This window comes from Erythrolamprus reginae, unplaced genomic scaffold, assembly GCF_031021105.1.
Source record: "Erythrolamprus reginae isolate rEryReg1 unplaced genomic scaffold, rEryReg1.hap1 H_9, whole genome shotgun sequence".
Classification (NCBI taxonomy): Eukaryota; Metazoa; Chordata; class Lepidosauria; order Squamata; family Dipsadidae; genus Erythrolamprus; species Erythrolamprus reginae.
In genome coordinates, this window is record NW_027248537.1 from 18091 (window position 1) to 35338 (window position 17248).

General features: G+C 40.2%; 1 protein-coding gene across 1 annotated transcript in view; it reads left to right on the forward strand.

The window, feature by feature from the left end:
- The first annotated feature begins 351 nt into the window (after positions 1–351).
- LOC139155896 (teneurin-3) overlaps positions 352–17248 on the forward strand; it is a 155878-nt gene continuing 138981 nt past the window's right edge. Inside the window, exon 1 of the mRNA XM_070731260.1 lies at positions 352–588. Within this exon, the coding sequence (XP_070587361.1) occupies positions 417–588 (172 nt within the window). The 5' untranslated portion in view covers positions 352–416. The remainder of the gene's footprint in view (positions 589–17248) is intronic.

Here is a 17248-nt window from a genome sequence, read left to right on the forward strand (position 1 = left end):
AATATAGGAAATATTTATCTAGTTGGTGGTACAAGCTATACACTGTTTCTCTAGATATGTAAGGTTTTACATGTTCTTTAGAAAATGTTTCCAATTAATTTGATTTAACAATTCTCTTAGAAAATCATGTTGGAAGCATTAACAGTATCAATCAACAATTCTAATAACATTTTCCACATAGTACTTGATACTTGCAGCTAAAATATTTAATATCACGTTTAAAACTATTCCTATTTAAGAAGGATTAAGTAAATACAAAGGGAAATATAATAGATAACACATTAAGAAGATAATATTTTACAAATTAGTTTGTGTAGATTTTAAATGTATGTTTTTCTTTTCCCTGCAGGCATTTCCTATTCAAAACAGGAACAGGGACAACACCACTGTTCAGTACTGCAACACCGGGTTACACAATGGCATCTGGCTCAGTTTATTCCCCTCCTACACGACCACTACCTAGGAACACCTTATCAAGAAGTGCTTTTAAATTTAAGAAGTCTTCAAAGTACTGTAGCTGGAAATGTACAGCACTCTGTGCTGTTGGGGTGTCTGTGCTTCTGGCAATACTACTATCTTATTTTATAGGTAAGCTTTCCTTTTTATGTTCATTATAAACATGCATTCTAGTACTGCTGGAAGTAAAGATCTAGGTCTTAAAATAGAGAGTCAGCATCGCAGTTTAAAGATCACTTATTAGCAATTGCTGGAAACCATGTGAGTATTTTTTATTAAAAATATTTTTACATGGAATAGGAAATACCTGCATTTTATAAATATTTTCCTGCAAAAAATGGGATGTGAAATGTCATTTTAAAAAATTGAACTATAATTTAGGAATGTTTTTCTTTTATAAGTGTTGGCTATAATTTAGCCACCATGTTTATACTAAAAGTGTAGCATATTGGTTGTACATAAAATAATTTTCTTCTAGCAAAAAGCCTGCATATCTTTACTTTTAAAAATGTCACCTACACGTGAATAATGAAAAGCATTGCTTAATTCTTGTTTCTTTTTCCCATGCTATAAAACATTATTTCACTGAATAAGTTACTCATGATTTCTTATATTGTACAGTTGAGTATATGCTGTGTTAGTTAATTGTAAAATGCAGTGATCCAACTATCAATTAGTTCATTATATCATAGTATAATGGCAGAGATTTTTACATAAACAGTAAAAGAGTGAAATGTCAGATTTTACTGGCATAAGTGAAATGTTTTTGAACCCCAAATAAAATATTCTGTTAAGATAAGCCCTAAACTTTCTGAAATGTTAAAACTTTGTGTTAAAATGCATTTCTTAAATTTAAGCTCAGTCTAAAGCACCAGCTGAATAAAATATTTGAACTTAGACCCTTGCTGAAGCCACTGAGAATAATGTTAAAGTAATAAAATAACATAAAAATAGTTCTTCAGCAGTTGAAGAAATTTGCTTTCCTTACTGTTTGAATATGATTGCCTGAGGTTATTGCCACACACACACACACATTACCAAAGAAAATTAAAATAATTGCAATTGACTGATTGTGATTCATGATAATTTGATGCAGTATATGGCAATACTGGTAAGATGTTTAATAGACTCAAGACTTTTTGGTTCAAAGTATTAGACAAATTGAATTAGACAATTAGATAACTCTGCATGTGCAGAAACAAAAAAACGTTGAAAACACCAAAATTTTGTGGTTCTATTCCCCCTCCCCACCTGCATGACCCCCACCCATGTGATCCCCACCCGCCTGCCCATGCCACCCGCCCACCCAGAGGCATCCCGGCATACAAAGGTAAGTGTAGCCCTTCACTGACCAAATCGACTGTTCATCCTTGGTTCTGGGGGGAAGAACCTGCCCCCCTCCGAACATTTTCGCAATTTAGATGTCCTCCTGGACTCACAGCTAAGATTAGACCAACATTTGACAGCTGTAGCTAGGGGGACCTTGGCACAGGTTTGCCAATTATGACCCTACTTGTATCAGGAGGCTCTTCTCACAGTCACTCATGCTCTTGTCCAGAATGCAACTGCGCAAGTTGTCATGGGTACACCTAAGTACACCCACATCACACCAATCCTCGGTGAACTGCACTGGTTCCCATTTGGTCTCCAGATGCAATTCAAGGTGTTTGTCATTACCTTTAAAGCCCTACATGGCTTAGGGCTTGATTATCTTTGAGACCGAGTTCTACCATATAGCTCCCAGAGACCGGTGAGGGCCCACAGAGTTGCTCTTCTCCGGGTCCCATCAGCTGAACAGTGTCAAATGACAGGTCTGCGGGGGAGGGTCTTCTCTGTGGCTGCCCTGGCTCTCTGGAACCAGTTACCTCCTGGGATCCAGACTACCTCCACACTATTGGCCTTCTGGAAAGCAGTAAAGACCTGGATCTTATGATAGACCTGGGGCCGCTGATCTTATGGTGGTATCCAACGACATCCAGCCATGAGCAGTATGCAGGGGCCTAACTGTGAATTTTAAACTTTTAAAACTCTTTTTAGAGGATTTGTATTATTATTGATGTTTTATATTTCTGCCCAGAGTCCCCAGGGAGTTGAGCGGCATAGAAAATGAATGAATGAATGATAATACAAAAATACACACACACATACACACACACACACACACACACACACACATACATAAGTTGGACATAAAAAGAATTTGTCTGCAGTGCATAAACTCTCAGTGTATATACAAACAGCAAAGTGATAAGGCATAGATCATAGATGTTATGTTTTAGTTAGATATATAGTCCATCCTTATTCAAATTCTTGACCTTGCAGAGCTTCAGGTAATCTATCTATATATATATAAGTGATATACCATCACACATCATCACATTTAAGAACCATAAGGCTTACAAACTTGAAACTTGGCACGTATGCTTCTCTTGGCTACTAGGTGCTCACTAAGAAAGGATTTTTCAAAATGACCATTAGTATTTTTTATACAGTATATAAGAATATATACATGCTAAGCAGTTAGACGTTCTATTCCCCCTCCCCACCTGAAAAGAACCCCTTCACTAAATCAGGCATGGGTATGGCCAGCGTATGACTCATCCAGCCTGCAGGCTGGGAATTTAGACATTCTACTTCACCTCCCCACCTGAAAAAAACTTTGTTGTAACTGCCAGTTGCCTTATTTTATTTTATTTTATTTATTTATTAGATTTGTATGCCGCCCCTCTCCGTAGACTCGGGGCAACTAAGAACTGTAATAAAACAACATATCACAAATCCAATACAGTGATCCCCCGGGTATCGCGATCCCGATCATTGCGAACGGGCTAAATCGCGATTTTTCAACCCGGAAGTAAAAACACCATCTACGCATGCGCGCCCTTTTTTTATGGCCACGCATGCGTAGATGGCGCCGGGCAGATCAGCTGCTGGGCGGCTTTCCAACTGAGTCCTGAAGCTAATTGGCTTCAGGACTCAGCTCGGAAGCCGCGCGGCTGTTTTAAAACGTCGCTGCCGGCATGGGGGAAGCCCCCCATGCCGGCGGCGACGTTTTAAAACAGCCGCGCGGCTTTCCAGCTGAGTCCTGAAGCGAATTGGCTTCAGGACTCGGGAAGCCGCGTGGCTGTTTTAAAACGTCGCCGCCGGCATGGGGGGCTCCCCCATGCCGGAGGCGACGTTTTAAAACAGCCGCGTGGCTTCCCAGCTGAGTCCTGAAGCCAATTCGCTTCAGGACTCAGCTGGGAAGCGGCGCGAGCGAACGGCGTGGGCGGCAGCGGAAGTAAAAACACCATCTGCGCATGCGCAGATGGTGTTTTTACTTCCGCAGCACTACTTCGCGAAAAACCGATCATTGCGAGGGGTCCTGGAACGGAACCATCGCAATGATCGGGGGATCACTATTTAAAATAACCAAAAACCCTTATTAAAAACCAAACATACACACAAATATACCATGCATAAATTGTATAGGCCAGGGGGGAATGAATATCTCAATTCCCCCATGCCTGACGACAGAGGTGGGTTTTGAGGAGCTTACGAAAGGCAAGGAGGGTGGGGGCAATTCTGATCTCTGGGGGGAGCTGATTCCAGAGGGTCGGGGACGCCACAGAGAAGGCTCTTCCCCTGGGTCTCACCAAGTGACATTGTTTAGTCGACGGGACCTGGAGAAGGCCAACTCTGTGGGACCTAACTGGTCACTGGAATTCGTGCGGCAGAAAGCGGCCCCTTATATTAACACGCTCTGATGCTAAGGAGTTACATATTCTACATAAATGTTCAAGTGTCAAAGTATTAAGCCCGATTGTAAATACTCATTAATTTTCAAGCTTTAACTGTCAATTTATCAAGCCTGATCACATAGTTTTGTAGCAAAGCCACTAGGGTAATTATTTACATAAAATATGTCACAGTACATTTCGGCACCTTTAAGCGCCAATAATGTCAGACATTGAATATCTAAATATGCTGTTATAATGTCCTTTGATATATTTAGAAACTGAAGTATAGTTGATTAAAACTGATCTAAATTTTAATCACATTGGTTTAACTAAATTATTATTTTAAATAAATAATGTTATTAAGTTAAGGTATATTGTAAGTTAAAAGTTTCCTATTAACTTCAATACATCAAAAAGATATTGACAAAATTGAATGGGTCCAAAGATGAGCTACAAGAATGGTGGATGGTCTTAAGCATAAAACGTATCAGGAAAGACTTAATGAACTCAATCTGTATAGTCTGGAGGACAGAAGGAAAAGGGGGGACATGATCAAAACATTTAAATATGTCAAAGGGTTAAATAGGGTTCAAGAGGGAAGTGTTTTTAATAGGAAAGTGAACACAAGAACAAGGGGACATAATCTGAAGTTAGTTGGGGGAAAGATCAAAAGCAACATGAGAAAATATTATTTTACTGAAAGAGTAGTAGATCCCTGGTACAAACTTCCAGCAGACATAGTTGGTAAATCCACAGTAACTGAATTTAAACATACCTGGGATAAACATATATCCATCCTAAGATAAAATACAAAAAATAGTATAAGGGCAGACTAGATAGATCATGAGGTCTTTTTATGCCGTCAGTCTTCTATGTTTCTAACTTGGAGGCATTTAAATACATTCAATTGTGCCTATTTAATGCTCCTTTTTTTCAACTTCAGTTTGAAAACATATAAGACTGACCATAAGTTTGTCTTAAATTTTGATACTACACCATGTTTTATAAGCAGTTAAAAGGGGTGGAGATAAGGGTTGCTTAGTCTCTATAGTTCATAATGCCTTTTGTTTCATACTTGGCATTGTGTTAAGCATACGTTTTGCTGTAAATATACATTAAATCTGTAATTTTTCTTCAGCAAAGAAATTTTATTTTCTTTGAAATAAAAACAATAAAAAGCTGCATATTTTCAAAAGGAAAGAAACCTGTTAAGTCTTGGTTCTTGGCTTCTAATTATTTATATTATCTAGGGCTCCTAACCTTTATTGAACAGATGTTTCCAACCTTCTATATTTTGGAAGGACAAGTCTTAAACTTGTGGAGTGCTCATTGATATTCATAAATGTACTCTGTTACTTTTCTGCATAATTGTCCTACATAATATCTGTAACAGTCCTTACATTGTATGTTGTTGGTATGGAATGTTGTAGATGACTCCTGGAGGTGTGTTTTTTTTTCCTTTTTGGGGCTACATGATCTTTTGGTTTACTTAAGAAGTTTTGGAGGGCTTTAGTTGGTGTGTGTGCTACAATGATGCCTTGCAGTTGTCGTCTATTGGTGATTTCTGATAAGTTTTTATGTAAAAATTTGTTTGTTGTTTCTGATATGTATTCATACTAGCAGTTAGAAGACATGATGAAAATTCCTTAATCTGAGCAGACTGAATCATAGTTTCAACTGGCAAATGGCACATCCAAGAGCAAGTAAATCCGAAATGCTAGGGAATTCCTGGAAGGATGGCATTCAGAGAAATCAGCCACTAGTAGACATTTGGAGATAAATCACATTTACATACTATTTTAAAGAGAGAACAGTTTTGTTTTGTTTGTTTTAAAGCTAAGAGGAAAGCAAAAAGACCAGACTATACCTCTTCCAGCAACCAACATAGATAAACAATGAGCAAAGAACAATAGCCTAAATTGGGGAACTATCAAGGAGAAAGCCACACCTCCACAAACATTGGTAGGATAAGCTACGTATATAAGCAAGTAGCAAGCACTACATTCAGCAGCACTGATGTTACGTAGGCCAGTAATGAAATCTCAGAGCACCAGAATCCACAATTCAAACCTTAGCTGCATGTTTTTAGTCTTTTAATTATCTTTAAATTTTTGGAGTTTTACAGCACTTTTTTTTTGTTACTTTTAAAAAAATAAACATAACAATTTTTACAACTTTGGAATAATTTCCTTCTATTATTTTGTGCTATTTTGCTGCTGTTGGTGCCTCTGGAACTGTAGAATATGGTTCTGGGGTGCAAATGCAGTTGTCTGAGATTTCCTGCTATGAGGAAACTATAAACAAATTGGATAATAAAAAGGTTAGATTCTTTAATCTGTTTTATCATTCCCAGTGGGAAATCAGTGAGAAACAAGCTTCTCTGGCATTTGTCAGGGCATATCTTCCCACGTGGTTACAGAATATTGTCACATTTGGAATATTGGAAATAGAAACACTATTATAACTAGATTTAGTCTATGCAGTGATTTAAATTTTGTTAGGCATGAGAAACTGTATATAAAAAGTCTCCGTACTTTACAATTCCTGTAAACATCTCTCCATGACAACCACAAGAGATTGCTTGTTCTCTTCAATTTATGAAAAATTTATATCTTACTTGACCTTAAATTTGATACAACTCTTTTCTTCATGTTATGAGAATATCCTCCATCTAAACTTTCAATTCACTTTTTGTATAAATTCCACAATAATGTTCTTCTTTTTCCTGGATATGAACATACTGCTTTCTAAGATATCCATTTTCAAATCATAGTATAAAAGTGTCTGCCCTACATTGCAGAATGTTTAAAATATATAACATTTTCTACTTAGCAAATTAGAGGGTATTATAGCTCTGGAGTCACAATTTGTCCTGTGCTCTTCTTGCTATGGAGTTTCAGCCTAAGACCCAACTCCTTTGAGGAAAATGTGTACTTTCTCATTTGATAACATTGTCCTTAGCAGTACAGCTGCTTCTTCAGAAACTGGAATTGTAACTGGTTGTCCAACTTAAGCATATGCCCTACAATAGAAGGACTCTGTTATTTCTTCTGCTGAAAAAGATAGTTAATATTCCTGCTTATCAATTGTTTCTGATAGGCAGTGAAAAATACTAATGGAAGGAATAACATGCAATTTGATCCATCTTGCCAAAAGTCTTCACTGTTACTGAGTTCTGTGCATAGTTAGCTGGCTTTTCAAAATCCAACAAGGAGGCAGTCAACACAGGCTGAACCAACTCCAGAAGATGTCAACCAAGTCTTTGCAGAGACTCTTTTTTAATTTATGGAAGCAGTCTTCTATTGATCAGTGTGTCAGAATATCCAACTATTTGGGCAATTGTCAGATTCCTTTCTTTGACATTATACGATAATGGGATTAAGCATTGCATATTTTTAAACTACTCAAATATCTATCCATTTAGTTTCTGAATATGTTCTATTGGAATAATGAAATAACTGGGGGGGGTTTCAATATTCATCAAAGTATGCAAGGAAAATTTGATTGAAAAGCAATATTTTAAACTTGTCTTTTTAATAAATTACATTTTTTCAGAAGTAACCCTCAGTTCAGCTCATTGGGGAGATTTATCAGCTTTGATATGGCATTAACTTTTTCCATATTTCTTTTTGTCCATGCCACATGTTTTCTTTATCAATTGAAACTACAGTGGTACTTCTACCTACAAATGCCTTTATTTACGAACTTTTCTAGATAAGAACCAGGTGTTCAAGATTTTTTTTTGCCTCTTCTCAAGAACCATTTTCCACTTACAAACCTGAGCCTCCGAAACTAACTGGAAAAGACAAGGAGAAACTTCTGTGGGGCCTCTCTAAGAATCTCCTGGGAGGAAACAGGGCCTCCACCCTCCCTGTGGTGTCTCCAATCGCATGCATTATTTGCTTTTACATTAATTCCTATGGGAAAAATTGCTTCTTCTTACAAACTTTTCTACTTAAGAACCTGGTCACGGAATGAATTAAGTTCGTAAGTAGAAGTACCACTGTATTCCAGTACAAGGAAGTCTACTTATCATTAGTCAGAGATCGTGGCTTCAGTGATTTTGCTCTTCACCTGAAAGAAGAATATTCACATGATTGTTTTGTGCTTCTTTCAAATATATCACAGCTCTACTGATTTTAGATTAATTTTTGTCTCTAAAAGCAAATGCAGGTAGCTTTCATTGGAAGTTTGCAATATTAGGACTATAAAATACCCATCATGATAAATCTGATCTTCCGTCACGATTCATTAATTTACTAATCATTCTTGTTCCATAGACCTGACATTTCTTCTCTAGCCACTCCTATTTTGCCATATCCATATAAATCTCAATCCTGCATAGCTTTTTCAAAATATTACTTCTGTCCTTTGATGACCTGTTCATCTGATGACTAGACACATACCATATGCATCTGTTCAATCTATTATGTTCAGCAGGGATGAGGTTGGGAAGGGGCAGGGTAGTAATTTGTTAGACTTTGGGTTAGAAGATGAATCTTTGGAAATCATATTGAATCAAGATATGGTAATACAAAACAAATAAGGCCAAGATGAATATAATTTCAGGCTTTGCATAGGATGAGAGAGATCACACTGAGTAACAATATATGCAAGGAGTATGATCAACAATATATGAATACAAACCAATGTTCATGTAGCTGCAGAAAAAAACAGTCCTAGGGTGTCTCAATAGAATCATAGTGTCAACATGATGAGAATCCTTGTTATTGTATCTTCTTTATTGTTCAGATCAGATCTAAATCATTTCATATCCGGGGCATAACATTTTAAGAAAAACGTTGACAAACTGAAGCATGCCCAGAGGAAAATACCAAGATGGTAAAAGTTCTGGAACAACAACAGCAAAATGTATGAGGAATGGTTGAAAGATTATCACTCTGGAAGCAAGTTGGACATCAGATAAATATATCCAACAAAAATTAAATAAATTGTATATGCTCATTTTAGTGTTCCTCTTGAATATCAACTTGACCTGTAATAAAGCTATAGTGTTATAAGCTCAGTATCTCTGGATGGTAAATTAAAGTCCCTGAGAACCATTAGCCTAGGGGTCTCTCTAAGCCAATTTTAAAATTTGCTAAATAAATAAACAAACAATATATTCATATACTATGATAATATATGAGCCGGCCAATCTGGTTTGCATCACTTAAACTTTGGCAGGGGAAGATTCTTCTTCAAGATAAACATACCTGGTTTTGGGGAGTGGCACAGCCACAGCTCCAGGAAAGAGGAAGTGGCCCAGGTGGGGCTGGGGAATCTATTGTCTCCAGCAGAGGAAGGCAAGACCAGGTAGAGGGCCAAACTCATGTCCTCCAGAGGAGCCTCTGTGTCCCACTTAGGTCATGCAGAGGTACCCCAGAAGGTGGAGCTGGCTGTCCAGAGCTCTAGGTAGCAGAGGGCAAGCGCCCAGCCCGGCCTTTTGACTTCCCAGGGCACTGGGACCCCACAGACCAGGCCAAACCCACTTCCTCCTCAAGGCTGCTGCTGCTGTGCTCACTCTCCTTGGCCAGGTTGCTCATGGTGTGTGCAGGAGAAAAATGTATGGGTCAGAAGGAGGCTCGCTCCCTCTCCACGTGAGGAGACCTAGCTTTGTAACAAAAGCATCTTTGACAATAGGAAGGGAGACCAATAGGAGAAGTCAGAAGGACGAGACAAGGAGATGGCAAAAGGGCAGCAGGACTGCTCTCAGACCTTCCCTCCCTCTCATTATAATTTTCCTTCCTTCCTTCCTTCCTTCTTTTCTTTTTTTCTTTTTCCTTCCCTCTCCATTTTCCTTTCATTCTTCTTCCTTGCCCTCTTTCCTTCTTTTTTCCTTTCTTGCTCTCCTTCCATCTTTCTTTATTTGTCTTTGTCTTTTCCCTGTTTCTTTCTCCTTTTCTTTTCCCACTTGGATGTTCAAATGCAAAAGGGGAAACATTTCTCGATGCCTCCTTGCCTAGTGATCAGAAGCCACTTTTTACTAGGAGTTTATTTTGTTAGCAGTCTGCCAATGGAAACAAGCTCAGGAGGAGCATGCACGGCCCTCTTGAGCTCCATTTTTGGCTGTGGCATCCTCCAGCACTCTGCCAGTCACCACCAGTTTGTAGATCAGCTCTTGGTTAGCCTGGGCACCATGGGCCAGTTCTTCGCTATTTCCAGGGTGCACTTCTAAAATGTGCACTTTCATTGCAAGGCAAACCGGCAGGCAAGGTAAATGGAACCCACCCTTGCTCCACACCCAATATTGTGAGTGTGAAACAATATCTCTGCTAAGGAAGGATGATCTGCAGGACCACTCTGAGGAATATTCTCAGTGGCAGGTAAAATCACTTGCGTTTGCTCAGACATGGACTCTCATGGATGCATCTAGTTAAGGAGCACAATATGCAAGTAATCTGGAGCAGGTTTGGCTTTGTGACTCCTTAGGAGATGGATAGGATTTGCTAGTCCATTCATATTTTCATCTGGATATTTAAAACCACTCAGAAGATGACTTGGTTGAGTTTATGCAGTGTGATGTTAATGTCTTTGAGGGGATGGCCTCATCAATCTCCAGACAAATGCTAAATACACCATTTTTGGCTATGAACAGTATCACAAGCCATCCCTTAAAACTTTAAAACCCTAAATTACCATTTCCCATTCCCTTAACAACCATTTACTCACCATTATTACTGGTACTCACCAGTGGATAAGACACTTAGTAATCCTGATATTTATAAATATAATTATTTATTAACAATAATTATTTTTTTGTTATTTATTTGCAAAAATTATTAGTTTGGCGATGACATATGATGTCATCGGGCAGGAAAAAACGTGGTATAGAAAAAAAACGTGAAGTATTTTTTTATTAATATTTTTTTGAAAAACCATAGCATAGGCTATTCGTGAAGTTCGAACCCGCAAAAATCGAGGGAACACTGTGCAGCATTTATTTTATTTCATAAAGCATTCCCTCCCCATTCATTCTCCCTCCCCACACTTCATGGCAGTCTGTCACTGCAGAATGGGACAACTCACAGTAGCCAGGTTGATTATTGCAGTCAAGCTTTCGCAACTAGTGGGCATGACTGGGTAAGCCTGACACCACTCATTGGACGCAGTTGACTTGGGATGGTTGGGTCGGTATGGAATAAGTTGCTCTAGCTAAGTCGATGTGGGAACAACTCAGTGCCCCACAAGCTCCTCACCTCCCCAAACTGCTGGTAGCCAAGCTCATGCACACGTGCACACACATTGCTTTCCAAGTCTGGGGACTTTTATTCACAGGGGAAGGAGCGGTCCTTCTCCCCAAGCCCAGGTATGATTGATAGCTTGCCAGCACAGGTGTTGATTAAAGTCTCCCAAGCTTGGAATGAGAAGGAGGTATACTCAGCATGCCACAGGAGACATTATCCCAATTTTAGACATTGTTGGCACTTGGCCTGTTCCCCCGTTTAATGCCCCCTCCCAGCAAAACAGGAAGCGTGGAGTAGAAATATTGCAGGAAGCAATTTCCTCCGAGTCCAACTTCTGCCTTGACATGTCTGGAGAGAAGGAGGGGTTGGCACAGGAACTGTATGGGAGAGACTGGTCAGGCAATGCAAGAGGTGAATGGTGATGCTGCTGCATGTGGACATATGGAGTCTAACTTCTGCCATGACAGACCTTTGGAGAGCAAGAGGAGAATGCAACGCTTTCCAGTCCTGCACGAAGGAGATTAGCCCTTCTCGAAAGGGAATCCCCATTTCCAAACATGCGTGGTAAGGATATTGGCTTGTTGAGACAACCTTTCCTCACATAGCTCCCTCACCACTCCTTCCTTCTCTCAAGATATCTTTGTAGTTCAACCAAGATGCCTAGCCAGCCTCTCTGCACAGTTCCCCTGCCACATCTTCTCTCCAAAGATCTGTCAAGGCAGAAGTTGAACTCGGAGGAAACCGCTCCCTGCATCTTCCATGCTTCCATGCACAGCAAAGTCCTCCATCTCTTGCTTTGCCAGGAGGAGGCACTGGATAGAGAAATGCCGATGGCAATGATGTCTGAGATTGAGAGAACAACATCCTTTGGTATGCTGTGTGCTTGCATGCGTGCGCACACACCATTCCAAGCTTGGAGACTTTTATCCACATCTGAGCTGGCAAGCTGGCAATCATGCATGGGCTTAGGGAGAAGAACCTCCTTTCTCTGTGGATAAAAGATCCCAAACTTGGAATGTGGTGTGTGTGCATGTGTGCAACAGTTTGGGGAGATAGGCATGTGGGGTACCAAGTTGTCCCCATGTCTAGTTAACCAGAACAACTTGTTCTGAGTTGACCCAGCTATCCCGATTCACCCATGCACAGTGAGCAATGTCAAGTCAGCCGTGCTCACTCGGCCTCTGTGAGTCATCATAAACTCCTATCACTGTGTAATAATGAAGCACAAACAAACATAAGGTGGCAGCTGACAGGATGATTGGCCTTCAGCTCTAGAAGATGGGAGGGCAGGGGAAAGAGAGGGAGAGGGAATGAGAGAAAAAAGAGAGGGAAAAAATAAGAGAGAGAGAGAGAAAGGAAATGGAAAGAAAGAAAAAAAAGAAAGGGGCGGCATACAAATCCAATTAAACTTGAAACTAGGAAGGCAAAGAAAGAAAGAAAGAAGAAAAAGAAAGCTTCAGTGAGTGCAGTGGGGTCTGGCAACTTAGTCATTTGGTGCAGCGGTCTCTTAAATAAAAATCATGTGATCATGATCACGCTTACAATTTTACTTCAGTTTTTCTTTGCATGGTAGTTGAACTGGGGTTCTTTCTTTTTGTTTATTGATACCATACATTTTTGCATAGGATAAATAAGCAAAGCAAATAAGAGCAGATTGACCCTATGAAGATCATAAAAGTAAAATAACTGAGTTTTTTAAAGCACTGTTGTAATTCCTGATGACCACTAAACGAGGCAGTTTAGTAAGTAAGGACTGACTATACTTAAGTATGGACTGACTGTATTTCAGTTAATAGCATTCTAAATGTGAAATCTGATACTTAGGACTACAGTTTTCAAGGTCTGGATTCTGTAAAGCAATTTACATAATGTAGTGGACTATGCTTGCTCATATGTGCAGTTAATAACATGAATCATTTAGTATGAAATAATTTAATTTAGCTGTTTCAAAATGGCATACATTAAACAAACAGTGGAATAAGAAATTTTTGACAGAAAAATCAGATATTAACAACTTAGATGTCAAGTCACATTTGAAAACCCAGTTAATGGCCATTTCTAATGTGATGTAAATGTTTTACTATAATTGAGTTATGTGTCAGTATATATTAATAAAGTGAAGGTTCAAAGTTAATTAGAATTTTACACAGTGATGAAAACTGGACAAATTTACATTCACAAAACACTTACCAAGGTAATTAACAAATAGGCACCCTGTGATATAATTGATAGAGTCATACCTTCTAGAATAAATATGAGACTTCTTTTTAAAAACCTTAATAGATTGTATTATATGCATTTATTCAAAAAGAAAATGAAGAAAGCTGAGTAAAGTTGAGATGGTTATTACAGAGAGCACTTTAGATTAAGAAACATTATTTGCTGGGAGGAAAGCATCATATTTGCAACTTTCAGCTATTTTGACTCTTTAATCAGTGATAGATGAGCATATGAAAATAGTTTTTCTTGCTGCTTACAATATGTCTTTCAATTCAACAGATGAAGCGCTCCATAGGTCTAAATTAGAATATATCCTGTGTAAATTGATCTGTCCCCTTCTGTTTCAAACCATACCATATTGAATGTTAAGGTCTACAAATAGTTCTTACTTATTTCATTTAAAATAAAGGAAGCTACTGTTTGAGATTGTAAAATTCATTAAAAGATATTCTCATCTGAAATTTAGAGCATGGAAAATAAAAGACTAGTGTATCTGCTATGTATGCCTCCTCACCTTGATTTCTTAAGGATTCAGGAATTAGAGGACAAAGGTATAGAAACAAAAGCATTTTGTTATTGCTATGACCTATGATCTTAGATTTGTAAATGCATGTAAATAAAATATAAATTAATGTAAATAAGACTTCATAAATATATCCCCTTAATAATTAACATACTTTTTTCTTTGAAGAAGCAAGAGAGAGAAACCAAAGGGACTAATTCCATTCATTTTAAGTATATTTAAAGGCAACTGAATACTGATTTTCAGCCAACAAGTTTTTAAAAATAAATTCAATCTTGAATAATCCCTTTTTAAGCTTAATTCAATTTAATTTAATAATCCTATTTAATGCTGCACTGCATTGGGGTTTTAATGCAGAAAAGTCCTCTTTTTCTCCTTACCCTTGACATAATAAACCAATCATTTTATGGTATGGATTAATATAGGACATTAGAGGGAAAACTGGTTGAGTTTCTTTGTATCAAATATAAATGGAACATTAAAATTCTTACAGGGTTTTTTTTTTTAAAAAACCACATTGATGCACTGTAGCTCTCTTACTTTTATTTGCTACAAAGGCAAAAATCAGTATTTCTAACTTGAAGAAAAACAACAACAACATTTTGTAGTAATGAATTCATCAAAACTTCCTATACTGCATAGAACAAGAAAAGCCTACACATCAGCCCGAATAGGACACCTGACTTTTTTGTTTCCATTCTTGTGAGGTGTTTTCCACCATCAAATTTCTACACATGAGTTCTTCCCAGCTGACCTGCCTTTCATCTGGAGTCACTGGGTCAAACGCAGTGAGGGCTTTGGTTCTCTCAGTAGGCGAGCCTCGAGCTGAGGGCCTTGCATTTGTGGGGGAGGTTCACCACAAGTCAGCCTTAGCAACTTCGCTCCCCTCATATTTATCCGGCTCCTTGTGAGTCATTGTGGTCTGGCCCAACATCATTAGCTGCAGTTGTCACTGGAGCTGTCACGCTCTCATGACTACCAGTCAGGAGAGCTTCTGCGCTATTTACCGCTCAGCAAAGGGGTGTCAGCATGACTGACCTGCAGCAGCCCATTGCGTTCATGTGGCTGTCACCAGCCCTACGGAATGGGGGTCTTTGCTCCACAGGCCGGTTTTGCTGCTTCATAGCCAGTTTCATTAATTCTACTGGAGGACACCCAGGGCTTGCCTTTCTATCTGGCACACTTTCAATGACTTGTTCCAGCCACGGCAGCAGCCATTGTCCTTGGGCCATACAGTGGGGAGGCGACCATCCTTTTGCTATCTGAGGCCGCTCTGTGAGACGGTGGCCATTTTGCCTAAAACAGTCCCCCTCTAGCAGCAGCCATTTTAGAGTGCAGTGGCCATTTTGTTTCTACAGAATGCAGCATTGGCCATTTTGAGGGCTGTGACCACCATGTTACCCAGCTTGCCCTCTTTCTATAGCGACAACTCTGCAACAGGATGGACACATGACAGAAGCACACAAGGGTAAACTCAAAAGTCACTCACACAAGAGTGCAGTCACTCACATTTAGTGCCTGCAGCCTCAGTCTCTGATGCAGCCGGCTTTTTTTCCAATGGGGGCATTCACCCCATCAGTATTCAGCAGCCTCTGCCAGGCTGGGCAAGGTTTCCAGGGCCACCCAGTGGAATGAATGTCACAGGGCCAAAGTGATGGGCAAGATTTGCATCAAGTCTGCTTGCGACAAACAGTTCCCTATTTGGAGCCATCCTGAGGGGCCCACCTTAGCAACCAGAAATGAATGACCTGGACGGTACCCAGGCTGAAGTGGCATTTCTTCATCCATGTCATTGGACAACCCAAACCTTAGCATCACTGACAAGGACATTTGGGAGGTCCTGTCCCGCCCTGAGATTTTGGGGGCTTCAGCTTCCCGGTCCTCTGCAACCTTTACTCCGATGGCTGCTGGGCTTGCTGCTTCATTGATAATAGCAATGCTTGACCCAAATGTTCAGGCTCTTATAGCAGCTGCAATCAAGCAAGGCAATGAAGTGGGTCTTCAACAGAGAGCCAGACTGGCAATTTTTGCAGTCCAGTCAACTGGCCCTTCTGACCACACTTCTGCCTTGGAGTGTGCTAACTGTGGAGACCAGTCTTATAGCCAATCTCTGGGGTCTCCGTCTGATTTAGAGGAGGATGAGATTTTGACCTTTCCGATGACTGAGGGCCTCACCCAGACCATCCTGCTTCTTTGGGTCTTCTTTCACCCTGACCTTTAAGGTGAAGAATGCTGCCAACTTTGGGTCGGCTGCCTCAAGGGCATCAGAGGCTTCATCTCTAAGGACCCCCTGTTTGAGGAGCCTACTTCTGAGGCTGAGGTGATTCCGGCCCCTCATCTCTTTGTTTACCCTTTCCTGCGGCAGTGGCAGACTCCCATATCAGAGCCCTTGCCCATTCTTTTGGACAAATGGTATTTCAATATGGTATCTCACCTGGTACAACATCTCGAGCTGCCTCCTGTTGATGCCCCAGTTTCGGCTTTATATTCTTCTGCTCACCTACAGGGAATCTGATGAGCTGTTATGACCAGAGGACCGGCAGACGGAGCAGGCCCAACAGAGGGCTTACCAGGTGACCGCTTGGGCTTTCCAAGCCTCCACCACTGCCTCCTTCTCTTCTCTCATATTGTTGCGTTGGTTGAGGCAACTCTAGGGGTGCCTCCCTCTGTCTGACCTTAGGGCCAGCCAGGACCTCAACAAACTTCTGGCCGCAGCCCAGTTAACATCTGACGCCACCCTTCAATCGGCCCACTTTGCTGCCAGAGCTACGGGAGTCTCCACTGTGGCCAGGAGGATGCATTGTCTGCATAGTTGGTCTGCAGACACATGCCATAAGTGGTGCTTGGCATCCACTCCCCTTAAAAGGCCAACAGTTGTTTGGCGAAGATTTAAAACCCACATTGATCGAATTGCAAGACAAATAAAAGGCCCTCCCTTCCCTCACCTTTTGTCCTTCCCCTTACAACAGGCAATCCTTTTGCGCCCCTGACCAAGGTCCTGGGTAAGGGAGGTTTCGTCAAAGAGAGGGAATTGAGGCAGGAGGACAAAGATATCAATTTGTTAGCTTCCATCCTCATTGGCTGAAGGGACAGTGTCATCCCATTCTTCTAGGTTAGGTCCACCCTACGAGAAGAGGCATATA